This window comes from Mytilus edulis, chromosome 3 (assembly GCF_963676685.1).
Source record: "Mytilus edulis chromosome 3, xbMytEdul2.2, whole genome shotgun sequence".
In the NCBI taxonomy this organism is placed as follows: domain Eukaryota; kingdom Metazoa; phylum Mollusca; class Bivalvia; order Mytilida; family Mytilidae; genus Mytilus; species Mytilus edulis.
Window position 1 is genome coordinate 24,863,010 of NC_092346.1, and position 15,177 is coordinate 24,878,186.

The 15,177-nt window shown below is 31.8% G+C and overlaps 1 protein-coding gene across 2 annotated transcripts in view; it reads right to left on the minus strand.

Moving 5' to 3' along the window:
- Positions 1 to 7,459: 7,459 nt before the first annotated feature.
- The window catches only part of LOC139514243 (kinesin-like protein KIF6), a 32,773-nt gene continuing 25,055 nt past the window's right edge, over positions 7,460 to 15,177 (minus strand). For both annotated transcript variants that reach the window (XM_071303125.1, XM_071303126.1), the window contains exons 17-21: positions 13,788 to 13,866; positions 12,407 to 12,542; positions 8,581 to 8,942; positions 8,342 to 8,436; positions 7,460 to 7,759 (exon numbers count right to left, since the gene is read on the minus strand). In XM_071303125.1, the coding sequence (XP_071159226.1) occupies positions 7,743 to 7,759; positions 8,342 to 8,436; positions 8,581 to 8,942; positions 12,407 to 12,542; positions 13,788 to 13,866 (689 nt within the window). In that variant the 3' untranslated portion in view covers positions 7,460 to 7,742. The remainder of the gene's footprint in view (positions 7,760 to 8,341; positions 8,437 to 8,580; positions 8,943 to 12,406; positions 12,543 to 13,787; positions 13,867 to 15,177) is intronic.

Below are 15,177 nucleotides of genomic sequence, written 5' to 3' on the forward strand. Positions count from 1 at the left end.
GGTTCCCATAAACTTTTCAGTTTTAAATACTAGTATCTCTTAGATGTTACTTTACTTAATGTACAGAGGTAACGTTTTGCCTCGTACACTGAACCTTCGGCGACAGCTTGCACTAGTTCTTTCCCTTCTTCCTCACAACAAGCATTAGTGAGGTATTTTATAATAAGATGTTCTTTTACAATCTCCGATTCATTTTGGAATGCCCCTTCTACCAACTCTTCAATCCTGTCTGTAAATTCGTCCAATAACTCATCTGGATATGGGAAGATATTCTCTAGAGTTTCCAAAATAAGTAATGGATGCCCAACTGAGTCAAATCGGTCGTTAAATAGTTTGCACAGTGTTTCGTAGTCTGTCTGTATCGTGTATGACCGGTTCTTATAGAATTTCAGTGCTTTTCCAGTAATTCTCGATACCAATGCTTGTAATTTTTGTTCACTTTTCCACCCTTTCTCAAAAGCTGTAGACTCAATATCGGCTTTCAGCAGAGACCATTCGAGTGGCACTGTTCCGTCAAAATTACTTGAGTTACTCATATTTTGAGTTGAGGTGTGATTTACTAGAATATAAAATACTATTTAAACACAGGCATGAAATTGTAAACAATGACGTATGTATACACAATTCACAACAAATAGTAGTACAGTACAAGTTTTATTATCAACACATTCTTTAATGAGTGAACACTTTTCAGACGGTAAAACCGACAAGACAATTAAACAAAATGAAAAAAAAAAAATTGATAACAACTATGACATTAGAAGATCTGACGCACACAGTTGTATCAATAATTTATGAAAAACAAAAGAAAAACATATAAATGATATCTGACATCAGAAGATCTGACGCTCAACGGAATATCAATGAATGAAAAAAGAAATGTGTTGATTTGTATCAATATAAATAAACAAAACCTGAAATAAACCAAATAGATAATCAAAAAATATCCACTAGTAGTTTGTTTATCAGGTTATTTTGTCTTATTCTCAAGGTGTATGCAAATCTGTGTATTTTTTAAATGTGTTACAAAAAGGGGGATGGGAATTTTATCACACGGAAAGTCTGATAATCACAATATAAATATGAAACAAATATATCACTCGCGCAAATATCAATAGTACTGATAAATCAGCGCGCCATGAAATAATACAATCGCGGGAGAGAAGATGCAAAGATTTTCCTCTCGCGAAAACAAAGAAAAAATATGAAAATATGGCGCGAATGGATGTCACCGATTAACAGTGTAAATCAGTGGATTCGTGCCGACTTCTGACACCACTGTAATGATTTTATAGGGTTATGTGTATGTGTTATATTACCCAAGTATAACAATCCTAGGCTTGAGTCATTTGTCATCTATAAGGTCGCTCATCTATGTTGGGACGTCCGATCTGGATAACAACTAGGATAATGACTGTCAAATATAACATGGGGAATCCCGGAATTCCTTAATATGACGTGGTAGTTGTCCGAATGTACATTGGTAATAGTAAGACCAGTTATATGTAGTTCCGAGTATACCATATTCATAACAATATCAATGATTACTGGCTGTTCTTTTGTACGTACATTTTTTTTCTTGCAATTACATTTTTCTAAATCAAGAATACAGACAACTAGTATCCTTTCAACCCGAATGATTATGAAGAGCCTGTTGTAATAAGCTCTTATACCCCACTACCCCTATATCATATGACTTCGCATTCTTATTCAATTTTTAACGTTTTATACTGATATTTTAATTTTTTTTAATTTTGAATGCAAAGTGTGGCACATTGATAGTAAAAAAAAATTATCAGAACAGTAAAAAGAAATAGTAAATAATGCTCCTGAGGTCATATGTTATGGGACTAATTACCCACATACTCATTAAATAAGTTACTAGTGACATACACTAATTTAATTATTTCTGTTATGTAAACTGGTTCCCGGTTGATTACTACACAAAAATAATAATACAAGCAAATTCCAGTTTATATGTGAAATAGTAAATACGAAACCAAGCGCGATAGACGGAGAAATGTAATGGAAAGTAAATACGAACCAAGCGCGATAGACAGAGAAATGTAATGGAAGTTTAGATCACTAGTATCGGAAACATGCCGCTGAAAGCGTCAATTTTCCAAAAATGTGAATCTTGTCGTTAAATTTAAACTAACGTAACTTCAATAATGCCATTGAAATTTTAATCGTGAAAGTCGTGTTAAAAAAAATCCTACGGAAATGTGTGTACTCGTGGTTTATGTAAGTAACATATCGGACGTAAGTGTATTTGACACTATTTTTCTCTGTTTGATTATATTTGAAGAAAAATATACTTGTTTTAGAAAAGAATGCTGTTTTACTCGATAAAACAAAGACTCTTTTATCTGATATTGTGGAAATGAAATACTTGCTCCCTTTACGTTCGTTCGTACCTTTCGTCAAATTTTAAGAAAGCTCTTTTACGAATAGCTTGACTTTTACTATGTCAGTGTCTCAACGCATTTATGACAAGTGTTCGCAGTCTTTGAACAACGGTTTACTACTGTTGCCTTTCGATCATTGTATACCAGTTTAAACTCATCCAAGATTTCACTCATAATTTGAAGACCAGACACACTGAAAGAAATTATCTTCGAATCTACCCTAAAGTTTGTCATCATGTGAAAATAGTCAATATTGATCATTTAGTTACTGTCCTATTACTTGACCTTCAAGAACCGTATGATGATAGAAGTACTTGGGTGTATCCCACAAAAACCAATGGCGTTACAGAAGGTAATTTCAACAAAAATATTCAGACTTCCGAAAGAAGTTTGTACACGAAGCCTACATAAATTTAAGAAAATTTAATTAGCTTTATTCTAATTAATTGAGGTTACTTTTTAGAAGCCTCGGTTTAATCTATATAAAAACGAGAAAAATGTACATAAAAGTATCAGAAACAATCAAGGGGAACGTTCATATCACAAAAATTATATAATTTCAGTACAACATTATAGAAAGAAAAGTAACAAAAATACCGAACTCCGAGGAAAACTCAAAACGGAAAGTCCCTAATCAGATGGCAAATTCAAAAGTTCAACAAATGGATTACAAGTGTAATATTCCTTACTTGAAACAGACATTTTCTGATGTAGAAAATTCATGATTGAACCTGGTTTTATAGCTAGCTAAACCTCTCACTTGCAAGACAGTCGCATAAAATTCCATTATTTTGAAAACAATGTGTTTTAACAACCTTGTAATAAACAGCTGTGCCATGAGCGCATGATACGCCCGACGTCTTTTGTGGAAGTTTTATGCAATAATCATCAATAGTTTCTGAGAAAGTTTTAAGCAATAACCATTTATTGTTTTTGAGACAAGGCGCGACATGTAAAAAAAAAAACATCTCCTTTTTTACAAAATACTCAATAACTCAAAAATAAAATTTTGAGTCATCACCAAAAAGTATACATATCTTTAAATAAATATAACAAAGAAGTGTGTAAAGTTTTAAGCAATAATCATAAATTGTTTTTGAGATACGGCACGACATGTAAAAAAACCCTCCCCCTTTTTTACAAAATACTCAAAAACTTAAAAATGAAATTTTGAATCAACACCAAAAAGTATACAGATCTTTAGATTAATATAACAAAGAAGTGTGTAAAGTTTTAAGCAATAATCATAAATCGTTTTTGAGATACAGTGCGACATGTAAAATACCCCTCCCCCTTTTTTACAAAATACTCAAAAACTCAAAAATGAAATTTTGAATCATCACCAAAAAGTATACAGATATTAAGAGTAATATAACTAAGAAGTGTGTAAAGTTTTAAGCAATAATCAAGAATCGTTTTTGAGATACGGTATCTTATTTTCACCAAAAAGTATACAGATCATTTGACCATTATAAGAAACAACTATATTAAGTTTCATGAAATTTGGATAAGTTGTTCTCAAGTTACGGTGCGATATGTTTACGCCGGGCAGACAGACGGACACCAGACATTTGTATACCATAATACGTCCCGTCAAAATTTTGACTGGCGTATAAAAAAGAGACAGTCTGGCCAGTCTAAAAATACTAAAATACTTTGAAGCTTTGACAAACCAGCAGGCAAAAAGTTTGTTTCTGAATTGAGCCACCTTAGAAAAATAGAGGCAGAAGATACTAAAGGGATATGCGAACGGTTCTGATGATAAGTTAAACTGACAAAGCCATGGCTAAATCAAACCCCGAGAAAAGGACACATATGAACAGAATATAACACAGAAACTGAAATCTGAGCAACATAAAACCCACCAAAAAAACGGTGATTGATCTTAGTCACTCATAATGGGTAAACAGAACCTGCTCCAAAGGCGATATACGTCGTGTTGCTATTGTAGGTACCACTTTTGTGATGTCACACTTCCATCCGAGGATGGGATTATGGTAGCAACATGATTTCCTTGATAGATGGTTGCTGCTTACAAAAAATTTATTAACTAAGAGTTATAACGTTGAAATCATCGTTTGTAAGCTTTGTACTTGTTTGGCTTTATAAATATTTTGATATGAGCGTCACTGATGAGTCTTATGAAGACGAAATGCGCGTCTGGCATACTAAATTATAATCCAGGTACCTTTGATAACTATTTTGTAAATTTACGGACACCATCAAATGTTGGTTGACCTTGATAGAAAATCCATTTCACAGATGATAGCGAATATGTTTTATATATCGCAAATATAATCCTTTACCCCGAATATGCCATCCGGATTAGACTTATTACCGGCTTGTACTAACATGTTTAAACCACCGGGTGCCACATGTGTAGCAGTTGTGTTTGATGACTGGCGTTTTAATCGGTATTTTTCTTTTTTAGCCATGGTGTTGTCACTTTATTTTCAACTTTTGAATTTATCACCCTCTTTTTGCACAAAAACATCGTCATCATCAACTATTCCGGTAAACCATCTCTTGGTATCGTCCACTTTTCGTAAGACTTCGCTAGTTGGAACCTTTTGTTTAATAGCTTCCTAAATAGCAGCAACCATTTATCAAAGAAATCGTGAAATAAAGTAGCAACTGACAAATAAATGACTGCATTGACGAGAATGCAGCACTGATTTAACTATTCTGACACAAGATTCGCCAGACAATCCAAGAAAAGGCTCTCCATTATGGTGCAAGTAAATTCAAATAACACTGTTGTCATAGAAGGATTGGGTGAAACCATCATAACTCAAGCCATGAAGAAAGATAAAAAATCTGGATACATCACAAATTTACACACTTTAAAAAAGGCAGGTGGAACTGATAAAACGTGCAAATTGTATGAGGGAGGCAATGTTATGATGATAAATAATATAAATATATTTTATATAGACTTGTTGATTCTATTGTTTATTTTTCACCCTCAATATCTTAAGAAATTGACCCAGACAGTAACAGTAAGTTACAAAAATATTGGTTGGTGCAATTGAATTCCATTGCATATATAGCCCTTTATACTAGTTCTACACTAGTAGAATTATATGATTAATACTAGAAACAGACCCATTCGCTCCTTCTGCACCCTTATTCAAACATTTTAACTGGATGACAGTTGAACAGAGAATAAAATATCATAAGTTAGTGATGACATTTAAGTGCATTAAAAATGATGCCCCATCATATCTTACTAACAAGTTTCATTATGTTTCTGACAGAAATCCATACCCCTTGAGAAATGCTGTTCAAGGAAACCTCATACTCCCTAAACCAAAAACAGAATTGTTCAAAAAATCTTTTATGTATTCTGGACCATTCTTGTGGAATAATTTGCCAATACCGTTAAGAAATATTACAAATGTTAATTCTTTCAAATACAAAATAACAGATCATTTATTGAAATCAACCTAGCTATATCAATAATATTAAAAACTGATCATGTCATCATGTTTATTTTTTTCATCACATTTTATCAAGTTGTATTGAACATTATTATCATACTTGACTCTTTATACTAATGTATGCAATGTATATGTTTGCATTTTGTTTGATTTCTCATGATGAGGGCCTCAGGGAAGATTAGTTATATAGCTAACTGTGTAACCCTCTTAAAATAAAGTATTGTTGTTGTTGTTGTTGTTGTTATGAAGCATCAGTCAGAGTTGGGGTTGTGACAGAAACAAGGAAACAATTATGATTGGTACTATAAAAAATCGGTGATATTTTTTTAGTCAGGTTAAAAAGCTGTTTACAAGTAAGACATTTGTATACTGCACTCAGTCATTTGAAGACTTGTCAGACTTTATTCCTTGCTATATTTAACCACAGGAAATAAAGAGCAATACAAGTGTAAAGAATATATTGAATACATAGCAAAATATGATATTGATCATTTTGCATTGCCTGGCCTATCAAATGCGGTTTTCAGCCACATGTAGTGGTGGGGTTGCAAATTACATTCTCTCTCTATTTAACATGGATGGAGTCCTTTATTTTTTTATTCCTTAGCTTGTCAGGCAATTTTCTTTTCTTTTTTCAGCACCCTACTAGTGTCTACTTGTAATTTTTTGGTATACTTTTCTCTTTTCTTTATGTTTTTTACCTTTATTCTGCATTTTTTACTCATAATCACCATTCTGTAAACCCATTTGAGACCATAGTTCAAAAGAGTCAAACAGCCTGAACCCTGAGCTTATGAAAACTGGTCAAAGTGTACAACAAACCAAGCAACTCATTAAGTCAACAAAATGATGCCTTTAACATTGTGAGACTTGTTTGATGTATATATTTCAGGTTTTGATAATATTACAGATTTGTCAGATTACCAATTTCTACATAGATGAACAGACATGGCAGTGTGAATAATCAGAAGCAGGGGAAAGCTTTTATTCATATATGGTTATTTTAACAATTTATAAATATATATATATTATATATGATATGATATGAGTTACAGATGAACTATAAATTGTTCATTTTAAATCTAATACGAATCTTTGCAATTTCAACCTTTATTTGCAGCTATTTCTTATCAAAGCAGTTGTTTGATATCTATGGATTCATTTATTTCTGATGATTGAGGAAAATTTGAATTTTTGTGCATATTAGTATGTTATTTTGTGGATTTGAAAAGTTTTAATCACAACTGACATTCAATTTATAATTATGACCATATCTGTGATATTTCATGTCAACACAGAAGTATTGACTACTGGGCTAGTGATTTCATTATCTAGTGTTTAACATTAGCAGATTACAATTTTACTAGAAATGCTGAAAGACATGTAATTTGAATAAATTTATTTTTGAAAAGGCATTTATGCATTTTTTGCTTTTAGGGCAAAAGAGCAGTCTGTCCTTTTATTTTGGGCCAACAGGAGCACTATCATTATTATATTTTTCTATATGGCAGAGGAACGAATATCCATAAAAAAAAGGCTTCTATTAGCATAGTTTAGAATGTAAGAAAGAAAGTTAGTTTTCTTTCAGCAATAAATAAATCAAAGCTTTGCTTCCACGCACACTGTATGCTACAGCATTCATTTATTGTGTTTACACTCAAGAATTTCTCTCATACAAATGATGGTACACTTTTGCAAAACTAATGAATACTCATTTTGCCAAAAAAATTTGTATCTGAAATCCTGTAATCTTCCACACTGATATATCTTCTCAATATCCTGCTATGAATGAATGACGGATCTCTTTGCTGGCAAGATGTAGATCAGTTTATAGGAAGCACCAAAGTCATTAACATGGTTTGCTGGACTACTTCATTTGGTATGGTTACTGATGTCAACTTTTGTCTTGTGCTATTAAAAGAATATTTATAATTTATTTTATAAGGTATTAATTTTATCAAAGTATTTTATGATGTCTTCACTGTTTTAAATTCTATATATGCCAAAAAAATACAATAAACTCTATAGACTTTGGTTACAAGATAACCACAAGACTAAAATGTTAATAAATACAAATATGATGTTGAAATGTACAAACATTTGAAAAGTTGTATAAAACAGTGTACACTTGTGTATTGAAGTTATCTACATTTGTATTTGATACCATTTTGTTCCCAAAAAGAAAAAAAAATACATTAGCTGAGAATGACAGTGAATGTGTCCATAGTAAATGGATGTCCCAAACACACTTTCATTTTCTGGTCAGTGGACCATGAAATTGTGGTCGAAAATTTGTCCTTTAAATTAAAAAGATCATATCATAAGGAAAATGTATACTAAGCTTAAAGTTGATTGGACTTCAAATTCATCAAAAAATACCTTGACCAACTTATACTCACTGTAATAACAAATGATTTTCAAAACTGTGTTTTCTTAAGTAGTCGGACACATGTTCAGGGAATAAACATATTATTAATCTGATAACACTTTTACCTTGACGTAAAAGATTTTGTCTTGCTTTGATAAATGCCATAATATCAGCATCAGCCTTGGCATCTCCTGTCATTGGTAAATTTCCTGAATCTGACCTACAACAGAAAAAGTTCAATTACAAAGCATAAGAAATCTGGTATTTACTGGTAATTAGTGTTTTGTGTAGCCATATCAAATTGGGCAAGAGAAATTTGTTTAAAAAGATATAAGCAAAGAGTCTTATTTACTCAATTCAATACCTTGATTTTGGAAGTCCTGGTGGTCTTCTCTGTCCAGTATCATATTGTTTTCTGTTATCAGTGTCTACTGTATCATACTGCTTTCTACTATTGGACTCGTAAGGGCTTCTCTGAGATGGATCAAACTGTTTTCTGCCATCCATACTGAATTGCTGTGATGACTGGATTCCATTTTGAACTGACTGTTTTCTACTGTCTGCTGTATACTGCTGTGATGACTGGATTCCATTTTGAACTGACTGTTTCCTTCCATCTGGTGCATACTGCTGTAATGACTGGACACCATTTTGAACTGACTTGTTTGGTGTTGGTGTTCTCCAGGCTGATTTTTGCTCCTTTTGTTGTCTACTGCTGTTATTATTCTGAAATATACAGCTTGAATTTTTCACCTCCATTTTTCTAGGATCTTATTTTGTATCTTTCAGAAGTGAAAAACATACATAAATATTAGGTTTATCTTTCATTGTCCTATTAACACTTAACACGCAGGACCCGTCATATAAATCACCATTATTTGGCTCCAATGGCGTTCCATACTTTTAGAAGTCAGCTTTATTATACTTATTTTCGAAAGTTGTGCATGTTTCGTCAACCTGATGCTATCTATAGTCATGTTTCTCATGTATAAATTGCATTTTGAGCACAAATCAGACTTGGGGTAATTGTAATTGTAATCGTTAATCAGCTGTAATTGATTACAATTTTTCAAGTAATCAGTGTAATCATTAATCAGCCAAAAATCTGATTACATGTAATTTAATTTAATCAATTACTTTTCAAAATACCCTGTAATCATGATTACTTTTTGATTACATTCTGATTACAATGAAAAAATCTAAAATTGTGTTTTTGGTCATTAAATGAACCTCTTTGTTATTCATATTTGATAAATTTATAACATACTAAAAAGATTTGGTTACTTTAAGCATGTCTACTTCAGTAAAAAATAAACTGTTACAGTATTGAAAAGTCATCATTAGCCTAAGCAGAGACATATAATACAATTGTATACCTTTTATCTTAGTAAAAGATATTGTACATTTATGCATATTCATCGTTTTATAATGATCTTCATATTAATATTTGTTAATAACTGTTATGTATTCAAGTAATACTTTTCTTTAACCCTGAATTATAATCTTTTGTTAATTTTTGTGATTTTTGTCAACTTTGAATTGACAGGTAGGAGACTAATTAAGGTTTGTTTTTATTGCAATTACCAGTTGAGTATAGCTTTAGGGAAATATAAATGATAAAAGATAAATCAGACATGAAAATTTATCTAATTAGCACAAACTAAATTAAAAGTTGGACAAATATGTTGTTAAAAATTAAAAAAAATGTATTTGGACTGGACATGTAAAATGCAATGATTTTTAGTACTTACATATTGTTAACAATTTGATTAAACATTTCTATTAAAATTTAACATAGTTTTAACTGGTGACTTTATTTCATCCAAATTTAGACTTCCATAAACTGCAACTTGGAATACATATAAATTATGAAAGAGGTCAGAAGACAAACAAAAAAACTCTTGATTATGATATATCTTTATAAAATTTAATTCAAATTTAATTTAGAGATCATTGGTGATAAAGTGTAATGTACATATGTAGTGAAATTTGGTGTTTATTTAAATAGATGAAGTTTAATTTGAAGCTATCATTTTTTAATTGAACCAAATAAAATACTTTCTCAAAAATGCTATAGTTATATTGAACGTTTATTCATTCACATCATTCAAAATGTTTTGTTTTTAAATTCATTGTAATCAGATGTAATCATGATTACTTTGCCAATGTAATCATTAATTTAATCAGATACTTTCAGAAATGATGTAATCATTAATTTAATTTAATCGTACAAATGACAAAGTAATTGTAATTTAATCAATTACATTGAAAGTAATCGGACCCATCTCTGGCACAAATACAGACTTGGAAAATTGAAATCGGATGAAACTCAGTTTTCTGGAGGGGTGGGCTTTCCTTTTTACACATCAAGTTCAAAAGCCTGAAACTTGCAAAAATAGTGCAAACCGGTAGGTATATAACTACTGATCGTAATTATTATTAAAATGCGCATAGGAAATTACTACTTCGATTTTTGGGTCCATTTGAAGTCAAAAATTGGAAAAAATCGTGAAATTCCGTATTTTTGGTCCAAATGACCTTCTGTGGACTGCTGAACCAGTGTTCCAGCTAGGCCGTTTTCAGAGGGCGCGGCGCCCGCCCTTTTCCGAGTGGCGCCCTTTGCCCTTTTTACAGTTTCCAGGGCGCCTGCCTTTTTTGAAGATCGATTGCATATTAATTTGCGTATTGATATGATACGCTAATTACTTAATTTTACCTGGGGAAAAGATTATGACTTTGTTTACCACCCCAAGCTAATCAATGGTTACAACTGGTGTCATAATCTGTTGTTATAGGTAATCCGTTTATCGGATGGGTCATTAATGATCATCAACATTAATTCGTTCAAATAGAATCGGTCAGTCGGCAATTATCTTTGAAGAAATGTGCATACAACAACTTGGGCACAATTTGCGATGTTTACCGTAGTTTCATGGAAGAAACGTAATGACAGAAAGTTGGAAAACCATTATAAACTCGTTGAAGACATTGTTTTACTTGTTTTCTGTAAAATAAACAGAAAATTCAGACGTATTTGTCATTGACTGCCTTCATTTTTGATACGAAAATAACAAAATTGGCCGCCATATTGTGATCATATTTACATCATATTTACGTACTGTTTATAATCCTCCAAAGAAGGAGCACACCCGAATAAAGAATGATAACTCAATCTGATTTTTTCCTAGCATTGAGTAACCCATTTACATATTCTAAAATGTGTCTCCATACTTCTTGTTTAAGAATATATATGTTTAGGTATTTATTTTGAGTTATGGGAAAAGTTAAAGAGGGTCTTAGTAGCAGTGTTGGTAGGGTGCCTTGGTCATCTTTTTCTGTATTCTTTATTTTTGATACTATTTTTCACTGTTGCTTTATATCCTAAAATTGTGAATTTACTGAGCACAGCTGTTTTGTGCTGTATTGCCATCAAGCACAGCAGGGGTAGAAAGGTGAAACTGGTAAAATGTGGTAGACCATAGAAACAGTATGAAACAGATCTCCTTTCAAAACATACTGCATATAAAGTTCAACTGTGGCAAGCAATGATAAAAAAACTTGTGTGACATGCAGCCTTAAAAGTAGAAAGATAGAGTTCTATATGGGCTAAAAATGTTGTTCTTGTACATTTGTATAACCTGTGATTCAACGAATAAACACAAATGTTTGATTAACATCTTTTATTAAAATATGCCCTTTTCATATTATCATATCGCGCGTTAAATGCCCTTTTTCAGGATTGGCACCCTGCCCTTTTGAAAACCTAGCTGGAACACTGTGAACCAAGATCAGATTCACTCCCACCTTACAACTATTTGGGTCAATTTGTTAACTTGGGTCCGCTCTACATGCAGGCTACAGCTGGATACCTTTACCAGCATCTCTGGGTCTTCCGGGTCAAGTCAATGGATGAAAAATCATTAAAATTGACACTTTTTGCACCTGATGACCAACTTTGGGGCAAATTCCCGCCCAGCCTCCTTATTTTTTTTATAAAGAAGCTTTTCAGTATAATTTCTGGATTTTATCAACTAAGTCTTATAATTTTATGACATATGTAAATCTGTTCTATTGCTAAATTAGTGAAATTTACAGGACAAAAAAGTATCTACCTTTGAGGTACACACCACCACTATATAAAACAATAACAGTTGATGCTTTATCCAATTGTTATTCCGATATTTACTTACTTGTTGTAAATTGACTTGTTCTGCCCACCACATCTCAAAATCTTTCATTAATTTCACTTTTGACTTCTCTAACAAATGTTGTAAATGTTCTATTTCTGTCTTTAATGTTCTTAGTCTTGTAAAACATTCCTTGTAACTGTGAAAAAGAAAATCACCAGTAAAAGTTTCATTGCTTTTTTATTTTTTTCTTAACATCTAGTGGCAAAAAAACAAGAAAAAAACACCTGATAAGAGGTATACTTAAACAATTTTCCTGACGCAGCAAAAAGAAACAAGAATGTGTTCATAGTACACAGGTGCACCACTCACACTATCATTTTCTATGTTCAGTGGACAATGAAATTGGGGTTAAAACTCTAATTTGGCCTTAACATTTAATAGGAAGATCATATCTTAGGGAACATGTTTCTAAAGGAGTACGGGCAATAAGGCCCTTCTCAGGCCCAAAATTTACTGCAAATTTAAAAGTTATCATACATATTTTTAAATAACTGAAAATTTGACTAAGGTACAAGGTATTCAGAAAAAGAAAAAAAAATGGATATTGAACAAGTTACCATGGCAACAACTCATGACTTAATTTGCATATTTTGTAAAATTTCATGATTTTCCTTGTTTTTCATCAAATTTTAAGTATATTTTAGATTAAAAAAGTATGTGCGCACACAAGAAACAACTTTATATTTGGTGATATTTTGTCAATAGATATAATTAAGCTTGTGTTAAATCATTTTGATGTTTCTTGCTTGTGCACAATGTTTCCACAACGGAATTAAAGATAGAAAAACTGTATAAATTCTGTATTTTTCATCGTTTTTGTGAAAACAGTACATATTATGACGTAATTGTGACGTCACCACATAAAAATCTTAATGTTTTGCATTTATATTTCTTGACCAATTATGTGCTTATTTGAAAAAGTTATCAAACAATTTATTTTCTTGGGCCAAAACAAGATCCTTAATGCCCCTACTCCTTTCAAGTTGATTGGACTTCAACTCTATTTAAAAGTACTTTGACCAAAAACTTTAATGTGAAGCAGGCCAGACAGACCTTTTTTAAGGTCTTTAAAATATTCTGAACAATTTTGAAACATGATTCTTCAACAGCAAAACAATGATAAATTTTATTGATTACAAATGTATCATTGTTTTGCTGTTGAAGAAACATGTTACAAAATTGTTCAGAATATTTTTAAGACCTTTAATAGTCTTCACTTCTATTTTTACTTTGAAATTTCTTGTTAGTTCAAAGTTTTTAATATTATATTTTAATATCCATTTCAGTATAAAAATACTATTTTTTTTTAAAAGAATCATTTAATAAAAGTTATTCGCAAGTAAAATAGAAATAGAAAAAATAAAAAAATTATTTCTCTCACTTCATTTTTTCCTCTTCCATCTCGTTTCTCATTTCTTGTTCTTCTTCATCTGGTTCAGCATCTTCTGGATCAACAAGGCCTACAAATATTAAAGTAAAACAAATATTTGATGTTCTGTCTTCAAACCAAAATTCAATTTTTTCCATGTTAAGTTTGATTATATTCCATTATTCAAGCAAATGTTACTTGGCTCTATTTTAAAATCTAATAAAAACATCAATAAAATATCTTGATAGTAGACAATGAACCTTGTGAAATGTAGCTACCCTTGAAACCTATGAACAGAAGAATTTAAAGAAGGAACATGATGAATATCCACCACAACATTTAGCTCAAATCAATATAAAATATTTTCCAAAAGTTAATAAATATAATAGAATTTATTATCTGCCCCTTTTTCTTATGGTAAAAAAATAAATATGGGTAACCAACTATTATACAGAACTGGAAATTTAGAGAAAATATTTTTACAGGCAATATAGGAAACGTGTACTGACATAAGTAGTCTCTAAACACATTAGCTCCAAATGGAGCTTTCGTTAGTAGAAGCCATATTAACTATGTGTATCAGTGAGAAAAATGTAAAAGCATAAAAATATAGTATATACACCAATACACATAATTAACAGCGCCTGGTGATGTTTTATAGCCTGACTGGTTTCGGTCCGAAAAGGACCTTCATCAGAGGCAGAATGATGGATTAATGTTTGCACCCTATTTATATAGATATGGTAACCGGCGGTTGAGTTTAACCGGTGGTTGAGGTTAACCGGCGGTTCAGTTTAACCGGCGGTTGAGTTATCCGGCGGTTCAGATTTAACTGGCGGTTTGTTTAACCGGCGGTTGAGTTAACCAGTGGTTTAGATTTAACCGGCGGTTCAGAGTGAACCGGCAGATCAAAGTTATCCAGTGGATAAATATGTATCTTGTTGATATCTAAAAAGGTTCAATTACCCTTTCAGTGGGATTTTCCATGGTTACAGTTATCTATATTTAGCTAATGTACATGTTACAGTAAACTTTCTTTACATGTTACGGTAAACTTTTATACGGTAATCATGTGACATGATGATATAACCATATTTGGGCTTTAGCATTGGGTAAAGGGTGTTTTAATAATTTAAGAAGTACATGGTAATCATTTAGTCTTGATCTTTGGCTTATGATACACCTAAATATCAAGTCTTGGAATAGTATGTCATGGTAGTCATGTGATCTTGATATTTGGCTTATGATACACCTAAATATCAAGTCTTGAAATAGTACTTCCTAGTAGTCATGCAGTCTTGATCTCAGGCTTATGATACACCTGAATATCAAAGTCCTGAAATAGTAATTCATGGTGGTCATGCAGTCTTGATCTTTGGCTTATGATACACCTAAATATCAA